The sequence below is a fragment of the Salvia splendens genome, chromosome 4, assembly GCF_004379255.2.
Source record: "Salvia splendens isolate huo1 chromosome 4, SspV2, whole genome shotgun sequence".
NCBI lineage: Eukaryota > Viridiplantae > Streptophyta > Magnoliopsida > Lamiales > Lamiaceae > Salvia > Salvia splendens.
The window spans coordinates 33819559-33839377 of record NC_056035.1 but is presented as its reverse complement, the minus strand read 5'-3'; the positions used below and the strand labels follow the sequence as shown (position 1 = coordinate 33839377).

The 19819-nt window shown below is 39.2% G+C and overlaps 3 protein-coding genes and 1 long non-coding RNA gene across 9 annotated transcripts; 2 read left to right on the top strand and 2 right to left on the bottom strand.

The window, feature by feature from the left end:
• Positions 1–1644: 1644 nt before the first annotated feature.
• LOC121799557 (cyclin-T1-5-like) lies at positions 1645–6217 on the top strand. Of its 4 annotated transcripts, none has more exons than XR_006050330.1 (7): positions 1645–2307; positions 2555–3170; positions 3344–3425; positions 3564–3698; positions 4420–4595; positions 4948–5080; positions 5319–5457. XR_006050330.1 is itself a non-coding variant. In XM_042198965.1 (7 exons), exons 2-7 carry the CDS (start codon positions 2560–2562, stop codon positions 5886–5888), a joined length of 1182 nt encoding a protein of 393 aa, XP_042054899.1. In that variant the 5' UTR covers positions 1646–1851; positions 2555–2559; the 3' UTR covers positions 5889–6217. The 4 variants fall into 4 exon arrangements, 3 of the variants coding, with proteins under 3 accessions (XP_042054900.1, XP_042054899.1, XP_042054898.1); XM_042198965.1 differs by lacking the exon at positions 4948–5080 and adding an exon at positions 5857–6217 and having other exon boundaries at positions 1646–1851; positions 5319–5464; XM_042198964.1 differs by lacking the exon at positions 4948–5080 and adding an exon at positions 5857–6217 and having other exon boundaries at positions 1647–2307; positions 5319–5464.
• Positions 6218–6913: 696 nt separating this feature from the next.
• On the top strand, positions 6914–11256 carry LOC121799555 (long chain acyl-CoA synthetase 6, peroxisomal-like). Of its 3 annotated transcripts, none has more exons than XM_042198962.1 (23): positions 6914–7224; positions 7365–7425; positions 7503–7580; positions 7668–7739; positions 7820–7901; positions 7971–8076; positions 8149–8225; positions 8350–8394; positions 8466–8552; positions 8637–8726; positions 8801–8880; positions 8978–9071; positions 9175–9263; positions 9347–9435; positions 9513–9642; positions 9723–9841; positions 9922–10045; positions 10119–10205; positions 10288–10391; positions 10471–10556; positions 10661–10729; positions 10824–10910; positions 11020–11256. In XM_042198962.1, the coding sequence occupies exons 1-23, from the start codon at positions 7104–7106 to the stop codon at positions 11086–11088; spliced, it is 2046 nt and encodes a 681-aa protein (XP_042054896.1). In that variant the 5' UTR covers positions 6914–7103; the 3' UTR covers positions 11089–11256. The 3 variants fall into 3 exon arrangements, 2 of the variants coding, with proteins under 2 accessions (XP_042054896.1, XP_042054895.1); XM_042198961.1 differs by having other exon boundaries at positions 6918–7224; positions 10643–10729; XR_006050329.1 differs by lacking the exon at positions 11020–11256 and having other exon boundaries at positions 6916–7224; positions 10669–10729; positions 10824–10899.
• Positions 11257–11288: 32 nt separating this feature from the next.
• On the bottom strand, positions 11289–15169 carry LOC121799556 (sugar transport protein 13-like). Its single transcript, XM_042198963.1, has 5 exons — positions 14922–15169; positions 14214–14536; positions 13131–13255; positions 12193–12484; positions 11289–12108 (listed from the first exon to the last, which is right to left on the bottom strand). Exons 1-5 carry the CDS (start codon positions 15052–15054, stop codon positions 11419–11421), a joined length of 1563 nt encoding a protein of 520 aa, XP_042054897.1. The 5' UTR covers positions 15055–15169; the 3' UTR covers positions 11289–11418.
• Positions 15170–18276: 3107 nt separating this feature from the next.
• Positions 18277–19147, bottom strand: LOC121800267. Its single transcript, XR_006050467.1, has 2 exons — positions 18882–19147; positions 18277–18467 (listed from the first exon to the last, which is right to left on the bottom strand). It is a non-coding gene; the product is annotated as an uncharacterized LOC121800267 (long non-coding RNA).
• Positions 19148–19819: the final 672 nt, after the last annotated feature.

Genomic DNA, 19819 nt, shown 5'->3' with positions numbered 1-19819 from the left:
TTCTTAACATGTGATGAATCACTCAATAATTCCATTGATGCGTTGCGCCTCATGGAATTACCAAAATCAACCTTAGCTTGAAGAACCTTGATTGGAAAAGCATTCAGTTGCATCGAGCACTCAAACTGCCATTGAACTTGTTTCTCCTCGCGCTTGTGATCCTGACTGGGTTTCGTCTCCTTCTCAGCCTTTTCAACTCCACAAAAACCAGCAGAAGAATCAAGAATCTTCTCGGTGGAATTATCAAACCCATCATCAATGGAGCCATCCTCCTCGTCTATCACCTCAATCGGAGGCAATTCTTCTATCTGAACCTCTTCCAAGACCGGCATCTCTACGTCACCATTGGCCGGGGTTGAGATCGGGACAGCAGCTGTGGGCAGCGGCGTGGCTGTCGGTGGACACCAGCAGGACGGTGAGTGTTGCGGGGGTGGATGTGGCGGTGGATAAGGCTGATCATATGGTGAGTATCGCTGCTGCGTGCGCAACCTTGGCGGGTCCCAACAAGAGGGTGGTGGTGGCGAGTACAAATCTGGCTCGTAGGACGATGGTTGCTGATATGCAGTTTCCTGGCGCAGCCATGGCGGGTCCCAGGAAGTGGGCTGACGGGCTTGGTAGGGATGGTGTTGTGGGTGGAGTCGCCCATCCTGTGGATATGGATATGATGGCTGTTGATCTAACGCTTTGATCGGATGGTGCGAGGGTTGATATACGGGTTGCAACGGTGGCTAGTAGGGCGCGTGAGGTGGCTGTGCGGCGGTGTACAACCGGGGTTGGTTGGGTGGATCAGGTTCGGGTTGCAATGGAGGGAGCGTTGCTGCCACCCTGCTCTTATGCTCAACCAATCGGGTCTCGAGCCGGGCGAGCCTAGCGAGAATATTCTCCCATGTTGCTGCTGTTGAATTCAATTGCAAGCCTTCAGATGCTTGCAATATCTCCCACCATGAACAAAGATTGACTTCGGCCATGAGTTCGAGAATGAAAGCACCACTTGTTAAGGATAAAGTTCCTCAACGATAGGAAATCGCGTCGAACGTCGCGGGAGCTTTGCCCGTCGATCAATCTGGCGTCGAATTCTAGGGTTCGTGCTTTGTGCACGAGAGAAAAAAACGTTAAATTGCGTAAAAGAAGTACTCCCTCCGTCCCGGACTACTCGCACATTTCCTTTTCGGCACGGAGATTAAGGAATGAGTTTATAGCAAAGTCAACAATTGCGGCTGTATGTGATAATTTTTACTAAAAATGGAAAGAGTGCAAATAACTTGGGACGCCCAGAAAGGAAATAAGTGCAAGTAGTCCGGGACGGAGGGAGTATTTTATTTCTTGAATGAATAATATGAATAACAATGTCCACTATTTATAATAGTGGATACTAACTTAATGAGCAAGACAAAAGATATGGAAAAGATATGCAAATCCATAATTAACTAACTAAATAATAATAATAATAATAATAATAATAATAATAATAATAATAATAATAATAATAATAATAATAATAATAATCAGAGACCGAAAAAATTGAAACTTTAATTTAATATTCCAATTTCATAAATTCAAAGGAAGTTAATCGCGATTTAAATGACTATTATTCGTTTTAATATTCTTAGATATGTCATGAACCACATTTATGTTTGATTTTATATCTTCTTCTTCTTCATAATAAAGCCAGAAATATTTGGTACTCCACTTAATGAAATGACATTTGCTCGAGCTCATTGCTTCTTCTAAAACTCTGTATTTTCTCTCACACATTCCATAGACAAACCCTAATCTCAATAGGAATTGCGTATTTCCAGCGCGAAATTGGCGATCGATCCTTTTCATATCTATCTACTTGTTTCCAATCAGGCATTGTTACTTTATATCAGTTATTATTATTATTTCAATTCAATTTCAATTTGAATTCTTTTTTACTGGTTTAGACCATCTTCAACTATACTCCAAAAATGAGTTTTGGTAAAGAAATCTTCTCCAACCAAACGCAAACTCATTTTTAGTGTTTTTTTGTGAAACAACCCCAAATACGGTCTTACTGCAAAAATTTTGTGAGACAAAAACTTAAAAATTGTGTAAATTTTGAATTTGGTGTAAATGGTTGGAGTAAAACTACTTTTTGGTATGACATGTACTCGAAAATGGGTTTGAGTTCGGGGTAAATGATTGGAGTTTAAAATTGTTTTGCAGAATATTGCATCTAATTGCGTTGGATATCGATTTTGTGCTGTATCTTGCTCATATTCATCTAAAGTTGATAGGATTTTGGATATTGAACTCTCAAATACTAGTTTTGATGCATCCCTAAAGGTATATACTAGTAATATCTTTTAGTCAAATAGCTAACTAAATTACGAACAGTATGATATTTTGTAGCTTTGCTAGTGCTGAAATAATTATACATTTGATTTGTATTTCATGAATAACGGTGTATAATTTGAAGTTTTGTTGGTATGCTGTATTTGTCATGGACTTCCTAAGTCCATGACAAATATCACTGATAGAATCTCTGGGTGTAGCATTTTTGTATCTTCTCTGACTTTGATTAACTGAGCAGGAATTATGTCTTCTGCGCGCCCTCAGCAACCACGAGGTGGAAAATTTCACAGAGATCATCGATCACCTTGTGGTGGAAATAGCAATATGATCGTGAGGACTACTGACACATCTATTAATTACTATGGGGTCTATGGCACACATGACTACAACAACTACCATGGCTCTAGTCAAACATATAGTTTGGATGAACTCACGTATAACTGTCATGAGCCTGTTTATGAACCATCTTCCAAAAGGAGAAGGACTTCAACTTTCTCTTGTGAAAGCACTGCGATTATTTATCAGCAGCAAGAGACATCCCAAAATGATCTTGTATATCGTACTGCTGACCCATGCAAACCTTCCAAATACTATAATGCTTGCGGTGCCCAATTAGTCTGCAAAACTTCTGCTGTTGTTGCTGAAACCAGGTCTGGTGGTGCCAATGTGAATGCTTTGTCCATATCGAAGCGTGACCGGTTAAAGTTTGAGGATGAGGAAGTGGTTTTCATGTCGAGGGATGACATAGAGAAGTCCTCACCTTCGAGAAAAGATGGCATTGATCAGCTGCATGAAACATATCTGCGATACTCATATTGTTCCTTCCTTCAAAATGTTGGGGCTAGGCTTCATCTGTAAGTATCTTGCCATGAAGGGTTTAAAAAAATTGCCTTTAAAAAAGCATTGTACATGACTTAGTTTAAAATTCCACTCCTTCTAGAACTATATTGGATCGAGTATCTTTTTGTTTTGCTATGTTTTATGTTAGTTATCCAAAAATTCAGATGCAATATTATTAAAATATCAGACCGCCAACAACCATTGGGACTGCCATGGTTCTCTGCCATCGTTTCTTTGTTCGCCGCTCTCATGCCTCTCATGATAGATTCGTAAGTTTCTTTTTTATGAATGCAGGCATTTTGCTTTTGTAATTTAATTGCTTATGCTTTCTAAATTATATGCTGGTTTTCAAAATAATTGGCGTTTGGAGGTTTGAATTGAGTGGTACTTTTATCATTTGCTTGCAGCTGATATCTACTGCAGTACTTTTCCTGGCTTCCAAGTCTGAGGAGACACCATGCGCTCTGAATGATGTACTAAAAGCATCGTGCGAAATTCTCCACAAGCAAGACTTCTCACTTCTCTCATATATGTTACCCATTGTTAGTATCCTCTTTACTTCTTTCGTCCTTCCTTGTCTTAGCTTGACTTTCTTCCTTATGGTGTAAGTTAATCGATGCAAACTGTTAAAAGATCATTCCCGATTTGGTTTGAAGTGTATGGTTCTCAACTTGCAATATCAATTCTGTTGTAATGAGTTTTTAGGAATATAATTAGCATTTGTTCCTTCTTATACAATGAGCACTATTTTATTCACGCATCATTCTACAATAACTGATTATATCTCCTTAATTTATTAGGCAATATGTTATTTTTCTGCAATCTTCTCATTCTTCTAATCACTATGTGTGTAATAGATTGTCAAACATTTTGAGAGGATACTAGAAGGTATTCAAAGGCAGTTTTCAAGAATTTAAGAGATATGATAATAGCAGCGTGCCGGAGCAAACTAATGCTCTTACTTCATTTCAGTAAATTGTGGATATGTTTGAGATTTATCAAGGCATAGAACGTATAATATGATTATGAGCAAGATAGATAACATAACATGACCAACGAATAAAATTTCTTGGAGAATTCAATGTTGATGTATTGGGTTCCTAAGTTTTTGGTTTGGCCTTTTTAATTGCTGGGTAGGAAAGGCCCCTTTGCAGATATAACCTAGGTGAACTGTTCTTTGATTTACTCTGTTGTTTCCATTACCTAAGAGTCTAAACTTGCTCTAATTTAGTTGTTTTGCTGTGTGGATCATTTCCTGAACAGGATTGGTTAGAAAAATATCGTGAACGGATGATTGATGCTGAGCAATTGGTCTTAACAACTTTAAATTTCGAGCTAAATGTGCAGCATCCATATGAATCTCTGACATCTACGCTTCAGAAACTAGGCTTTGCGCAGTCTGTCTTGTTGAATATGGCCCTGAACTTTGTCAGTGAAGGGTAAGTTCTACTATTTCAAGTATTATCAGTCCATATATACATATACCATGACCAGTAGTAAGCTATACTGATATTATATCTGAATTAGTAACTTAGTCAATAATATATTGCTGATCCAACACCCTGAATATAGTCTGTATTTTCTGAGCATTCAACAAAAGCAAAGTATACTCTCAATTTCTGGTGGACTGACAGTCTAGTGCTAAAACTAATTTATGAAGTCACAGTAAGTCTTAAGGACATTATAGCATTTCTGCTGCTAGTCCTATGCCTTACAAGGTGACCCCGAGCTTTCCTGGGAACGTAGTTTATTCTCTTTTATGTGCATCAACATCAGCATTGTTGTTGGTAGACTGTGGCAGCAGAGATTGGAGTTGGAGTTAATTGATCTATAGATGTTTTGACATGTTTTATACTGGGATATCAGCCAGCATTTCCCAGAAGAATCTTTGGTATATCCAACTTGGTTGCTGCCTTATTAGTTGGTAAGGGATTCATTATTTGCATTTTGTTATATGAAATGTGAATTTGGTTAAGTATGAACAGTTTCTGGTTGTGGAAAGTGGCAACTGCATCTCAAAACATAAGCATTTTTAATGAGAATAAGACCATGCCAGTTGAATTGTTGGTGTTGCTTCTGCTTCAAATGGTTTGCCTTTATAAACATATCTCATATTTTGAAGACAACATTTATTCTGAAATGAAGTTTCTTTTTTTTTGTAGACTTAGAAGTTCACTATGGCTTCAGTTCAAACCTCACCAGATAGCTGCTGGTGCTGCCTACCTTGCTGCCAAATTCCTGAATATGAATCTTGCTTCATGTGATAGCATCTGGAATGAGTTCCACACACCGCCATCTGTACTTAAAGGTACCACACTCACAATAATTTTTTTACATTATATTCTGTGTCTGTCTCTGATCTTAATTTAAATAGAGAATAAGATACACACTTTATGGGATCAAACTCATTGGAATGCCTAAAATTGTCCTTGTTGAGAGTTCAATTGGTGAATTACGCCGTAGGTGTTGAATGCCATGGTTTGGCAATACTTACACTTGTCATGAGTTCTATCCAATTATGCGAATATATTGAAAAAGTTCCATGTCGAAGGCTTAAGTTTTATGAATTGCCAGAAAGATGTTTGTTAGAGTTTTCTCATGGAAAATGTTTATCGCAATTCGCACATACTTTTCGACTCCCTATTCACGATGATATCCTAGCTTGTCTATCGTTAACTTGTTTGCAACCTTACGATGCAGATGTTGCACATCAGCTAATGGAATTATTTTAGAAGATCTAAGATGAACTGCCGATTCAGCTTACATTTCCATAAACTCCCACTCTACTCTAGTTCATCACGGTTTTATTGAAGTTTTTCACATAGTCAATGACAAAACCTTCTTTATGCAAAGTAAATCAAGAAAACCACACTAATTGTAAGTATATACTGCACAAACTCCCCTTATATCGTTGTATGCATCGACTCCAATATTATGTTATAACTTGATGTAAATAGTGAGACACAGGCAAAGAGAGTTGAAAAGCCATTGAAAAATGATGGATAAAAAAGTTCTCTCCTTGTAAACTCCTCATTTCTTTTCCATCTATTTTTCATCAAAATATTTTGTCCCTTTGATATTCTTTTTTATTTCCACTCTGTGAGAGATAGTAATATTATCACACCATTAGTTTATGTTTACATGAAGTAAAAACAAAGAACAAAAAAAAGGCGAAATAATTTTTTGTAGAAATGAGGGAAAATACTGGAATTTTTTTAATCCTTAATATGATAAATTTACAAATAGAGAAATGTTCTGAACAAGATGAGAAATTCGTTGCAATCTATTCCAAGTAAGCAGTTTTCAAGAAACGTAAATATATTATTGTCCAATCTTTACTGCGTTTAGGACATGTATTACTTTTGTTTGTTCCACTAGCATACATTAATTTAACTCAATTTTTCTTCATTTGGGGAAGCTTCAAGCTTGTACATTTGGATCGATGAGCACTAAGACAATGGCGTATTAGATTATTTTTTATATTTTCACACAAGATTTTAATGAAGTAACAATGAGTTCTGAGCTCTCCCGTTTTGCTTCTTTCAGGCACACTCTTCTATTAAAAACTAAATCACTCTTCTTTTTTTTCTTTTTTAAATGATATTTACTGAAATCCAATAATTTTCTACGACAAATGAGCTGGTCTCCACGAAAGAGAAGACACTAATCACCTTAATTAATTCATTACCCTCCAATTAATAATCAATTAATTAATAGTAAGCGCACTGGATTTTCATACACACTGACACTGACACTGACACTGACACCTACACACGACATGTAGATTAGTTCATACTTCAAACTTCATAGTATATATAGTAAGATGTCCATATCAAATGTGACAAATAAATGTTCACAAAACTATATGAATATACGTTTATGTATTCCCCATGCCACCACTCATCTACTTCGTCTCTTTCCTTGTAAAATTTTGAGCTGGAAAAAGAATGGATTCCACAGCCCAACGCCGTCTCCACAAACTTACTAGTCATCTCATTAACTCTACCGCCGGCAATGATCAGCCGTTGCATCTCCGCCACCACCCCATCGCCGGTGAATTTGTTTCAGGTACTTGATCACTTCACTGATTGCTTTTATAGGGCGATTTATTTTGAGTTTCATGATTGTCACCAAAAATAAAATTGATATTGATTTAAATTTAATCATGATTGGTTAAGTTGAAGCAGTGATTTGTTGTTTATGAGCAGAGCAAGGATACAGTGTTGTGCTTCCGGAGAAGCTGCAGAGTGGAGAATGGAATGTCTACAGGTTTAGACTTGTCTTGCCTACTAGTATTGCAAATTTTTTGTTGCTTTTCAGATAATATATTGTCTTATTTATTCTAGAAATCGACGATCGCCTTTCAAACTTGTTAGTAGATTTCCTGATCATCCTGAGATCGCAACCTTGCACGACAATTTTGTGTAAGCAACTTTACTTCTTCAATCACAACTATGCTTATTTGACATCGATGCTCACTGTTTTGTTCGTAACTTTTTGTGAGCGTGTAGGCACGCAGTTAAGACATTTCGGGATCACAAGTACTTAGGAACGCGATTCCAAGAAGATGGAACAGTGGGAGAGTAAGTTTCCTGCTTAAGAACATTGCTTGTATTGGGATTTAATCAAAACTGGATTCGTTTACAGTTTCATGCTACAACAGGTACAGATGGATGACCTATGGGGAAGCGGACACTTCGCGGTCAGCTATTGGTTCTAGCCTCGTGAGACGTCAGATACAAAAGGTGAGATAGATGCAAACTCTGAGTCTAAAATCCCTTTGTTATCTGACTGTGTTCGTGTTTGCATGACAGGGATCTTGTGTCGGGCTTTATTTTGTTAATAGACCCGAATGGGTTGTGATCGATCATGCCTGCTCTGCATATTCGTTTGTCTCTGTACCTTTATACAACACATTAGGTCAGTGATTTACTATCTCTATATCTTCGTGTGAATAGATGTGGTCGATTAAATGCAAAGTGCTTCGTTCAGGTCCGGAAGCAGTTAGATACATTGTCAATCATGCAGCTGTTCGAGCTATATTTTGTGATACAAAAACATTAAACATCGTAAGTATGATCTAAGCAAATACGAAGCTTCTTCGGGATTTTGGGCTTCATATGATGGAAAATGATTTGCCAAATCTAATCCTGTTTGTTGTGTCTAATGTCCGATTATTGCGTTGAATTGCAGCTGCTCAGGTTTCTGCCTGAGATCCCATCAGTACATCTGATTGTGGTATGATTTTCGTGGTAAAAAAGAGTCGAACCATATAAGGTTGTTGCTTCATCTTCCTTAGTATTTTTCAGGTTGTTGGAGGAGTAGAAGGTAAAATGGCATCACTTTCTTCAACAACAGGAGTAGAAATAATCTCATATTCACAACTACATACTGAAGTAAGTCTCTCCATCTGTTGTATTTTCAAAATGAATCCCTATCGAGAGACTTCATATTCATTTTGTAATACAATATTTATTTAGGGTCTTAGCAGCTTTAAGCCTTTCTGTCCACCAACATCCGACGATATTGCCACAATATGCTATACTAGTGGCACAACCGGAACTCCAAAGGTATCAATTTCGAGCCCTCATTGCCTAAATTTGTGTATAACTTTCATAAACAAAGTGAAATTCTCTATGGCTAGGGAGTCGTGCTGTCTCATGGAAATTTGATTGCCAACGTTGCTGGTTCGAGCATGGGATTCAAGTTATATCCATCTGATCTGTGAGTTGAAACGATAAAATAAAATGTGTCCATTTTATCTTTAGATATTGTTTCATACTATATTTATGTTACAAATTTCTGCACTATCACTTGGCAGTTTCATATCATATCTTCCTCTAGCACACATATACGAGCGTGTTACCCAAATCACGGTGGCGTATATTGGAGGAGCTTCTGGTTTTTCTCAAGGGGTATGAATATGAATGAAGAGTCTTCTAGTTAATAACTCACAAACTGTATTTCAGTTTTTATTTGTTAGTACATTATTTCAGTTCTTTCATTTTTGCTACATAGGACAGCATGAAATTACTCGAGGATGTCGCTGTCTTGAAACCGACTGTATTTTGCAGTGTCCCACGGCTATATAATCGGATATACGCAGGGTAAAAAAAAAAAACTTGTTCTTCCAAAAAAAACATCATTACTTGTATTCCACAGAATGATTAAGATGCCTACTCCATTGCAGAGTGATAAACTCTGTAAAATCATCCGGTGATTTGAGGGAGAGGCTGTTTGATGCAGCTTATAAAGCTAAGAAGCAGTCGTTAGTTACCGGTAAACTCAAATTCCACGCACGAAAATAGCTACAGAGATTATTAGACTTTTATCAGATGTGCTCGTGTCTGTTTCAGGAAAGAAACCGCCTCCAATGTTCGAGAGTTTGGTGTTTGAGGATATTAAGGGAATACTGGGAGGCAGAGTTCGTTACATGGTGTCTGGCGCGTCACCCTTGTCTCCTCAAGTCATGGAATTTCTACGAGTGTAAGTATATATCACTACTAACTGTTCAAAAATAGAAAACGAAGAATATTTTGGTACTGATCAGTATGGACTTTTTTAAGATGCTTTGGTTGCACAGTTATTGAAGGATATGGAATGACAGAGGCTTCTTGTGTCATAAGCAACATGGATGAAACCGATGTTTTATCCGGCCATGTTGGTGTTCCCCATCCTGCTTGTGGTGAGTGTGATCAGATCATCAGACACACACAAACACTCTCAAAAGAACTCTTGATTTAACGTTGTTGTTTTTCCTGTCAGAGATGAAGCTCGTAGATGTTCCGGAGATGAACTATACATCCAAGGACCAGCCCCATCCACGGGGTGAGATCTGCGTGAGAGGTCCCACTGTGTTCCAAGGATACTATAAAGCGGAGGAACTAACGTACATGCTTTGATATCTCGTTATCTTTCTTTGCCTGTGAGAAGCACTTATGTAGCTATCTGATTTTTCTCAGTAGGGAAGCAATCGATGAGGATGGATGGCTTCACACTGGAGATATAGGCTCATGGTTGCCACAAGGCCGATTGAAGATCATTGATAGGTGAGAATACGCGATTTTAGCAATTAGGTTGATTGATTCATTGCTTTGTTGATGGCCCTATTCTAACATCCTTTATTGACAGGAAAAAGAACATATTCAAATTGGCTCAAGGAGAGTACATAGCTCCTGAGAAAATAGAGAATGTATACACAAAATGCAAGTTCATTGCACAATGCTTTATACATGGTAAGGAAAAAATATATTAGTAGTATTTTGTGTACGAAGAGGAGATTAACGACTTTGTTTCGTGTTTTTTTGCTTGTAGGCGACAGCCTGAAGTCTTCTCTAGTCGCAATTATTGCTGTGGATCATGATGCATTGAAAACATGGGCTGCGACTGAAGGCATTGAGGTAAATAATGATGCCTTTTGTTTTCTGCTCCTTCTCAGCAAGCCTATTTCTTCAGCGTTTCTTGATATCTTCGATTCTTTGAGTAGTATGAAGATTTGAAGCAGCTATGCAGTGATCCTCGGATGAAGGGTGCTGTGCTGGCTGACATGGACTCCATAGCAAAGGAAGCTCAAGTAATAGCCAACAGCATGATTAGATTGAAAAAAACAGTATAAGATCAATAGAAATATGTTGTTTACTGCAGTTTCTGGTAATTGTGTTTTGCAGCTGAGAGGCTTTGAGTTTGCAAAAGATGTTGCTCTTGTGCTTGAACCATTCACTTTGGAGAATGGATTGCTCACTCCAACATTCAAGGCAAGAGTTTGTAGTTAGAGATTTCTTGTTTCTTTTTTTTTTTAATAGGAAATGGAAGGTTTTAGTTGGTCTGAGTTATGTTGATAAATGTTTGTGGTGTGAATTGCAGATTAAGAGGCCACAAGCGAAAGCTCACTTTGCTAAAGAGATCGATGAAATGTACGCGCATTTGGCTTGAAGTTTTCGTTATTTTTATGTGTTACGGTCACGGATTGGATTCGCAATTTGTGTCAAAATTGTGGCAAAGATGATCAAGAGCAGCATAGTATGCCAACAAGTGCAACCATGAAATTGTTTTTATTGGGATTTATTGCTTTCATAAATATATCTGAACTATTTATAGTTATGATCAGTTACTTTGATACGATCTCACATCGGTTTCAGATGAAAGTGTGGAATAGCATATAAGAGTGAGTCATAACACAGAAGGATACATAACAGCTCTGTGCTATATGATACTAACATCTATCTATTGAATTATTCATGTAAATCCCAACAACAAAAATGTTCATAATTGAGAATGAGGATCAAACCCTTTATCATGTCCATTTTTCACCACATCAGTATAATGATCATCCATAAACCTCTTCCACAGCCAGTGCTGCTTCCACACCCTCTCCGTCATCTCCTCGATGGGCACGTTCTTCGTCTCTGGCACCAACAAGAGCACGAACGACGACATCACGAGCACCCAACCGGAGAAGAAGAGGAAGATGCCGAACTTGAAATGGCAGAGCATCGAGAGAAAGGCCTGCGCTATCACGAAGGTGAAGAGCAGGTTGACGCACACGGTCACACTCTGCCCGGCCGACCTAGTCTCCAAGGGAAAGGTCTCACTCGGGATGAGCCACCCGAGCGGGCCCCAAGACCACGCGAAGGCAGACACAAACAAGCATATCAAGATCACCACGAAGATCGCATAGCCATGGCTGAGATCCAGGGAGTGATCCTTCACCTTTATGCCTAGCACCACCGCAATGACCACCTGCGATAAGAACATCTGCACCCCGGCCTGCAGCAGCAGCACGCGCCTCCCTAATCTGTCCACTGAGTAGATGGACACCACCGTGGATAGCACGTTGACAGCACCAGTGATCACGGCCGAATACAGAGCTGCATCGCTCCCAAATCCAACCGTGTCGAACAGGACAGGTGCATAGAACATTATGGCATTAATTCCTGTGAACTGCTGGAAAATCTGCACAAACAAATACCTTACAATCAACAAACACTAAAACAAAAAACATAAACATAACAAAACTAAAACAAATATTGAACAAACCTGCAAGGCAACAGCTATGATCAATTGAGGCCTATTCCTCCTCATGAGTAGGTTCCTGAAAGGATGCTTCACGAGCTTGGCTACGCGGCTAGCCTCAACGAGCTCCAAGAACTCGGGATCTACATTATCTGTTCCCCGGATCCTCTTGAGCACGGCCTTTCCTTCATCCAAATGGCCGCGTTCTATTAGGCTGTTTGGCGTGTCGACTACCATCAACGCGCCAATGGTGAGGAGGCTGGCAGGGACACCTGCCAGCCCCAGTGACACCCTCCACCCCCATCCTCCTTTGATTCTGTTACATACAACTCCTAAAATTCACACTCAATTTTTTAAAATAGTAGTACTAATTTAAATTTGTGACCATTTTTTTATCTTATAGTTCCTCCTATTAATAACTACTATTACGAAGAGCAGTTTAGTTGCTTTTGCACCATTTCATTACAATAATATACATTGGCAAAAATAAAGTGCACAACACCATGATCATTACATATATCTGCACAATTTTAAGAAAATTTATGCAGATTTGATGGTGTAACAACATAGTTAATTTTGAAACCAACAGTTCAATATTAAAATTTTGGAAAAATCAAATTGTCAAACTTTTAAAGTAGTTATCAAGTATATTGTCTTTAACTAGAGACCAATAGTTCACTATCCACGTTGTGGGGTTTTTGTCACCCTATATTGATGACGATGGGCACATGTGTCCACTAAATTATGTTATCGTGTTTATTTATTGTAAATTATTTTATTTGAAATTGAATACGACATGACATGAATTCAAAGTTTGAGCAAAACCAAAATTTTGACTATGACCACATTCATCAAATAGGAAGCCTACATGCACTGGGACGTACTGACTTTACTAATACAAATTTATACTGATTATTCGATCAAGAAATAACCTTCAAATATTTATTAAAAAAATAACTTACTTGGCAGTGCCGTAATTGACGAGACTAGCAAAAAGAATTCCAAGCGTAACATTAAGTTGGAACAAAATGTTGAGCCCTCCACGTATTCTCGTAGGTGCAATTTCTGATAAAAAGAGTGGGACAGCCTGAAATATTCACCATTTTTTATTACTACTATAATTAAAATTCACATGGAAATTGATTGATTTTTTCAGAGGCGTTGATTAAATTGTTTTAGAGGTGAATGTTCAAGTGGTATATATGTAAAACAAAAGGATTATAATAATAGTCCCAATATAAAGTTGGAAAAAGTAATGATTGACGGTTAAGATATTTGCTGAGAATAAAGTTAGAAAAAGGGATTTTTTTCTTCTCCACCAAGATAAAAAGCTGGATACGTTTATTTCATGTCACACTGCGCGACATAAGTGTCTTAATCCATACATAGGGAACTTAGTCGATCTCCAAATATTTTAAAATATGAAAATTATTAAGTGCTTATGGAGTATAACTTCTTTGTACAGTCCAAATAAACTCCAGTTAATTGCCGACACATAACTAATGACTAACCATGGAAACATCTTTTTCTTGGGAAAATTTGTTGATATTGTTTCTGATATGAAATTAACCTATTCTGTTAACTCGAAAACTACTAGCCTAAAAAAGTTAACCAAATGATCACAAAAACAAAATATCTTCGCCACTTGGCATTTATTTTTTGGTGCAACTTTTATTTTTAATCTCATGAATGAATAGTAAAATATTAAATGATACCCCATGACATGTGAAAAGTATTGGACCACATAAAATCCGCATTATAATATTTTCTAAAAAGTTGAAACCCTATAAATCATAATTATATGGAGTACAAAATTTGAATATGTTTATACACATATTATTATTGATTAAAGTCGAAAATGTGATTTACTAAAGATAGCACTTGTAACGTCTAAAACTACCAACGGCCTATATATAGTGAAAATAAAATCAGTTCAAACAACAACTTATTGATGTCATCGACCCAATAATCAAACCATCTTGTTAGAAAAAATTGGTTCAAAATATGGAATATTGTGTAGCATTTCATGTGTAACAAACTTGTACCTGGTTAGCGAAGCCGACGCCACAGCCGAGCAAGATCCTACCAATGATGAGCATGGCAAGATCTTGGGCTGCAGCATTAAGAACAACTCCACCAATAAAGAAAACACCAGCAATCAACATGGTCAGTTTCCTCCCAAGCTTTCTTGTTGTGTAAGAGGCAAAGAAGGTTGCAGTTAAACCAGCCAAATAGAGTGATGATGTGAATAACTGCAGCCCTTGATTATCATATTTGCAGTAATTACTGTTTAATTTTGGGTCATTTGCCCTCGCAGCAACCGCAGGGAAGAATTTTTTCAAGAAAGGAGTCATTGACGTAACGCCGCCTATAAATTAAATCAGACTAATATTAGTTTCATTTTGAAAATTATTAGTACTACAAAATCTTCACAAGATCACGAGTTTGAAAATTTTAAACTTACAAAGTGGGCTCTTGAAATTTGTATAAGAATCAAATAAAATATATCATAATCACGTGATTCTTTCCATGATGAAGAATTAGTAGTATCTTCAACTTTATTTCGTCTATGGATAATGAAGATTTTACTGCAAAACATTAGTATTTTTTATCTATGGATAATAATGAAGATTATTTGTTAGACATATAGTACTTGATATTAAAGGACAACAAATACTGTTTATTTTTAAATATCCAAATTAAAATTCTAACAAAATCATAATTATATGATCGAATCAACGTAAGTAACTAACCTGAGACACCAACATCATAGCCGAACATTAGGCCGCCGGTGGCGGCCATTATGCAAGAAATGATGACTATCGGTGTGATCTTCGCCTCGAACTCTGTGCCCCCTCCCGAGCCTGCAAATCCGCCTCCGGCCATGTCCAAGTTTGATCAGTGTATTGCTAAGTGAGAAAATTCTCTAATTTGAACCAGGATATGAGAGAAAATGAGTATTTAGGTCATGGATTTGAGCTATTTATAGAGTGCGGAAATTCAAGAACTAATAGAGGGGAGGGGAGGGTAGGGTGGGGTAGAGGATGTTACCATTGGTATCTAGACACATGTGTACAACTGTGTGGCTTTTAGGTGTCTTCATTGTTTTGGATAAGAATATAGGATTTCTTCTATAAGACACTATTAAAATCAAACTAATACTATCATTTTGAACTATTTTAATAATTATAGTAGATGCTAGTTATGCTCCTCCGGAAAAGGCAAAAGGCAATGGTGTCGTTTGTGGAATTTTCTTCATATAAGTTGACGCATAATATGGTTAAAATCGGCCCACATATAAAACGGATTGCAAACATATTAATTTTTTCTTCAACATATTTATTAATTTCGTTGTGCGTGTTTGAGTTTGAGGTACAACTATTTAAAATAGTATAAAAACTCCATTTTTGAAAGTAATAAAACTCTTATCTAATCATATTATACTTGGACAGAACATATTAATCATATTACCAAAATTGAACCTATAAAGATAGCATGAACAAAAAAGATGGAACTTTTGAAAGTACTAGAATTCTTCCAAATTTTCAATTTTATAACTGATCTACTATTTAAAATCGAAATGGGCTGATGCCCAACAATAAAAAGCCCATCATTAGGGGAAACCTGGACTAAACACCTCACTTTATTAATTAACTAAAATCACCCTATTTTTAAATACATCTGGCGGAATAAATAAATTCTTAGAAACCATAAATATTTGATTGGTATTTTGTCCAAAACCATGTAGCTTGGGATCTGATGACTAAAAAATGCAAAATTATTATGTCTTTATCCCCACCTGATTTTTTAATATTATTAGTTAGAGCAAGCCAGATTGTCTGGTTCCACTATCAAAGTAATAATATTCTAATATGCTACTTTAATTAAGTAAGGTCAAAATGATACAGAGTTCAACAGAATCTACAAAAATAAAAGGAGGTAGTACAATAATATTTAATTGATCTGTATATTTTAATCTAATAAACAATCAATTTATGCATTCCCAGATGGAAGTGGAAATGGGACCTTGATCAGTATAAGACTCTCCACTATAAGAGCGTCCACTATGGTTAGGCGCGGCGGTAGCCGCGCGGCGCGGCGGTGGGGCGGCGGATTATAGTGGAGAAGGAGGATAGCCGCGGGCTGGACGCGGCGAGGGGTGGGAGACGCGGCGGACGCGCGATCGCCGTGTGCGGGGCGATGTCGCGCCGAGGGGTGTATAGCCGCGCCTATAGGCGCGGCGGCTATAGTGCATCGAACCGCCGCGGCGATTTCGCCGGCAACGAGAAATTTGACGTTTTTTCCACCATCCCCTCTATAAATACCACACCCCCTCTACTTATTTTTCACCATTTTCACAAAATCCATCCACTCACTATCCACACAACTACTCTCTAAAAAAATGAATCGAGGAAACGACGACTCATCCGACTCTGAGGAATCGGGATATGACACCAATCCATCACAGCCGTCGGGTTTTGCCGGATATGGCGGGACTCCGTCCCAGTATTGGAATTGGAATCAATCTCCCCCACCATGGGCATCGAGTCCACCCCTTCCTCCATCTCAGCCGTGGAGGTCTTCTCCAACGCCGCCTCCTTTACAGCGGAATCTGAATCGTTCCGCATTTGGGGATTACAGACCCAACCTAGACGCGCTTCACCAGCCGCGGCCGGGTTCCCCTTTCCAAGCCAGCCAATCTCCGATCACCGAAGCAGATCAAGACGCATTTGATACTATGATGGGTCTGCTCAGTTCTGGCGGCATCCCAGACACGCCGGCCGCGCGGGTGGAAACGCCCGTTCCGACCCGAGGAGGTAGCGGCAGTCGGGGCCCTGGTGGCGGTAGGGGCGGAGGCCCTAGGGGCGGAGGCGGCAGTCGTGGCACCGGCGGCAGTCGTGGACGCTCGGGCAGCTGGGCCGGCATTGCGAGTAGCTCGGCCAGTGACGCCGGCGTTAGCCGTGGCGAGGGGTCCAGCCGCGGCAAGCCATACACCAAAGCCGAGAGCATTGCCGTGGCGAAGGCGTGGGATTCTATCACTTCGGACCCCGTGGTGGGCACCGATCAGGATTCGGGGAGCTTTTGGAGGCGCGTCAGTGTGGCATACGAGGAATTCAAGCCCGACGGCGCTGAGAAGCGCGACCCAGAACAGCTCCTGGCCCGAAGCGCACAAGGCACAACCTTGCCGGGCAATACAGCAGTGGGAGCGGCTCGCACGAGTTCGAGCAGTCCGACGAGCAAGTAGAAGAGCCAGCCGCGACTCACATAAGGCGACGACGGCCCCCGGGACAACAAGCCTCTATCCGCAGCGCCAGAGGGGGTAGAAGTGCCTCCCACATATCGGCAGCCGCGTCCGGATCGCGCTTCCCCCAGTCTGCCCCAATCCCACTGCCCACGGTGCAACCCCACGAGGTATTGGCCAATACCATAGACGTGCAGTTGATGCAACAACTGCAAGACGTATGCAGCAAATACGCAGGGGAAACTGACCCGTACCTCAGGAACGTCTACAAGCGGCTCATCACTCGGATTGAGAGTCGACTGGGGTCTGTTGATAATGCTCCTGGGGAAACCGCGGCCGGCAGCAGCGAGAGAGAAGGAGGAGAAGGAGGAGAAGGAGGAGAAGAAGAAGAAGACGACGACGAGGAAGCCGACTCCGACACCGAGTAGGAGGTGGCGGAATTTTTAGTTGTATTTTATTTTACATATTCGTTGTAACATTTTACCGGTTTGAAATACAACGAATATTCGGCCCTAATAATTACCTAGTTTTCTATTTATTTATAATGCGATTATTTTATTTATAAAATTTTGGGGCTATTGGAGGTGTCCACTATAGTGGCGGAAATAGAATTTTGGGGCTATGGACAACAAAACTGGGGCTATAGACAAAAACTGGGGCGGGGCTATTGGGCGTGTCCACCTTATAGTGGACACCCTAAGGTGGACACGCCCAATAGCCCCGCCCCAGTTTTTGTCTATAGCCCCAGTTTTGTTGTCCATAGCCCCAAAATTCTATTTCCGCCACTATAGTGGACACTTCCAATAGCCCCAAAATTTTATAATTAAAATAATCGCATTATAAATAAATAGAAAATTAGGTAATTATTAGGGCCGAATATTCGTTGTATTTCAAACCGGTAAAATTTTACAACGAATATGTAAAATAAAATACAACTAAAAAATCCGCCACCGCCTACTCGGTGTCGGAGTCGGCTTCCTCGTCGTCTTCTTCTTCACCTCCTTCTCCTCCTTCTCGTCTTCTTTTAGCTCCACAGCCATGCCAACACCTTCATATACTAACATGGAGTAGATTAAACAGAAAACCGAACACTTTCAATGTTTAATTATTGCTGTATTTTGTTGAAAATTAAATGCATTAATTAAATCTAACAGCTCACTCCCTTAAAGGAAATCATCAAAACAAAGACGGCACAACAGATTTTTGACTAAATGGAGCAAAAACCTACTGTTTCAGAGAAAATGCATAAATTAAAACATGTGAAAAATGTTGACAACTATATTCTATAGAAATGAAATGAAACAAAAAAAACACAACAGCGAGACGAAATTGAAGAAGCTAGCATACTAACAACACGCTAATAACACAAAACCCAGGAAATATCTCTCGAGAAATAGTGGAATAGAAACACAGCTAGCAAAATATAAACCCCAAAATCAAGCAGCTCTAACATAGTAAGGAAGAAATTTACCAGTAAATTAGCAGCAGAGAAGCTCAAAGGAGAGATTTCTCGGGACCGGCGAATTCGCCGCGGCGGTGCACTCCACTATAGCCGCCGCGCCTATAGGCGCGGCTATAGACCCCTCGCCGCGACATCGCCGCGCACACGGCTATCGCGCGTCCGCCGCGTCTCCCCCCCTCGCCGCGTCCACCCCCGGGCCGGACACCTTCTCCACTATAATCCGCCGCCCCACCGCCGCGCCTCGCGGCTACCGCCGCGCCTATCCATAGTGGATGCTCTAAGTCTAAGGCTAGTGCCCACTATTTTATGCATATGATAAATATTGGAATAATAAAACTTAATTTTGATTAAAATAGTGAAGTTCGGTGTATCAACACGCTTGTGGCAATTCATGCCCATATTTATTTGCTACGTTGACACTATCTATAGTCTATACACACTTTACAATGTGTGGAAGGCGAATATATATTATTTATATATGTAAAATGATATGCCTAGTACAAATATAAAATTTATTGAATCTCGATGTAACAAAAAAGAAGAGCTAAGGACGTGTTACTCTTTTATGTCTGGAGATTTTATAAGATTTGTACAATGTAAACTTGCATTAGTGTTTCAATTAGTTTATTTTATTTTATTATTTTATGCGTTATTCGAATAGTTCACATATAATGTTAATCCATTAATCGATTACTAGTGCAGAATCAAATTTGAACGTGATGGAAAATGCTATGATTGAGAAGCATGGTTCAAAACTAACATTTAACATTGATCCGTATCGTAATTTCAGTTTATTGTATTGCCATATTTTATACTCTTATACTCCCGGGTCAGCGTTAGGGTAATACTTCCTCCGTCCACGAAAAATAAGACACATTGTGAATAATACGGGTTTTAATGTGTAATTGATAAAATAAGAAAGAAATGAAAAAAGTAAGATAGGAGTA

Bases quoted from the DNA above. Each gene is read 5' to 3' on its own strand.
- LOC121799557 (XM_042198965.1), top strand. From the start codon at position 2,560: ATGTCTTCTGCGCGCCCTCAGCAACCACGAGGTGGAAAATTTCACAGA. The intron at 3,699-4,419 runs GTTAGTATCCTC...TTTCCTGAACAG, and splicing joins TCTCATATATGTTACCCATT to GATTGGTTAGAAAAATATCG. The intron at 4,596-5,318 runs GTAAGTTCTACT...TTTTTTTTGTAG, and splicing joins CTGAACTTTGTCAGTGAAGG to ACTTAGAAGTTCACTATGGC.
- LOC121799555 (XM_042198961.1), top strand. From the start codon at position 7,104: ATGGATTCCACAGCCCAACGCCGTCTCCACAAACTTACTAGTCATCTC. The intron at 9,842-9,921 runs GTGAGTGTGATC...TTTTCCTGTCAG, and splicing joins TGTTCCCCATCCTGCTTGTG to AGATGAAGCTCGTAGATGTT. The intron at 10,730-10,823 runs GTAATAGCCAAC...TGTGTTTTGCAG, and splicing joins CCATAGCAAAGGAAGCTCAA to CTGAGAGGCTTTGAGTTTGC.
- LOC121799556 (XM_042198963.1), bottom strand. From the start codon at position 15,054: ATGGCCGGAGGCGGATTTGCAGGCTCGGGAGGGGGCACAGAGTTCGAG. The intron at 13,256-14,213 runs GTACAAGTTTGT...TGAATATTTCAG, and splicing joins GCGTCGGCTTCGCTAACCAG to GCTGTCCCACTCTTTTTATC. The intron at 12,485-13,130 runs GTAAGTTATTTT...TGTATGTAACAG, and splicing joins GTCAATTACGGCACTGCCAA to AATCAAAGGAGGATGGGGGT.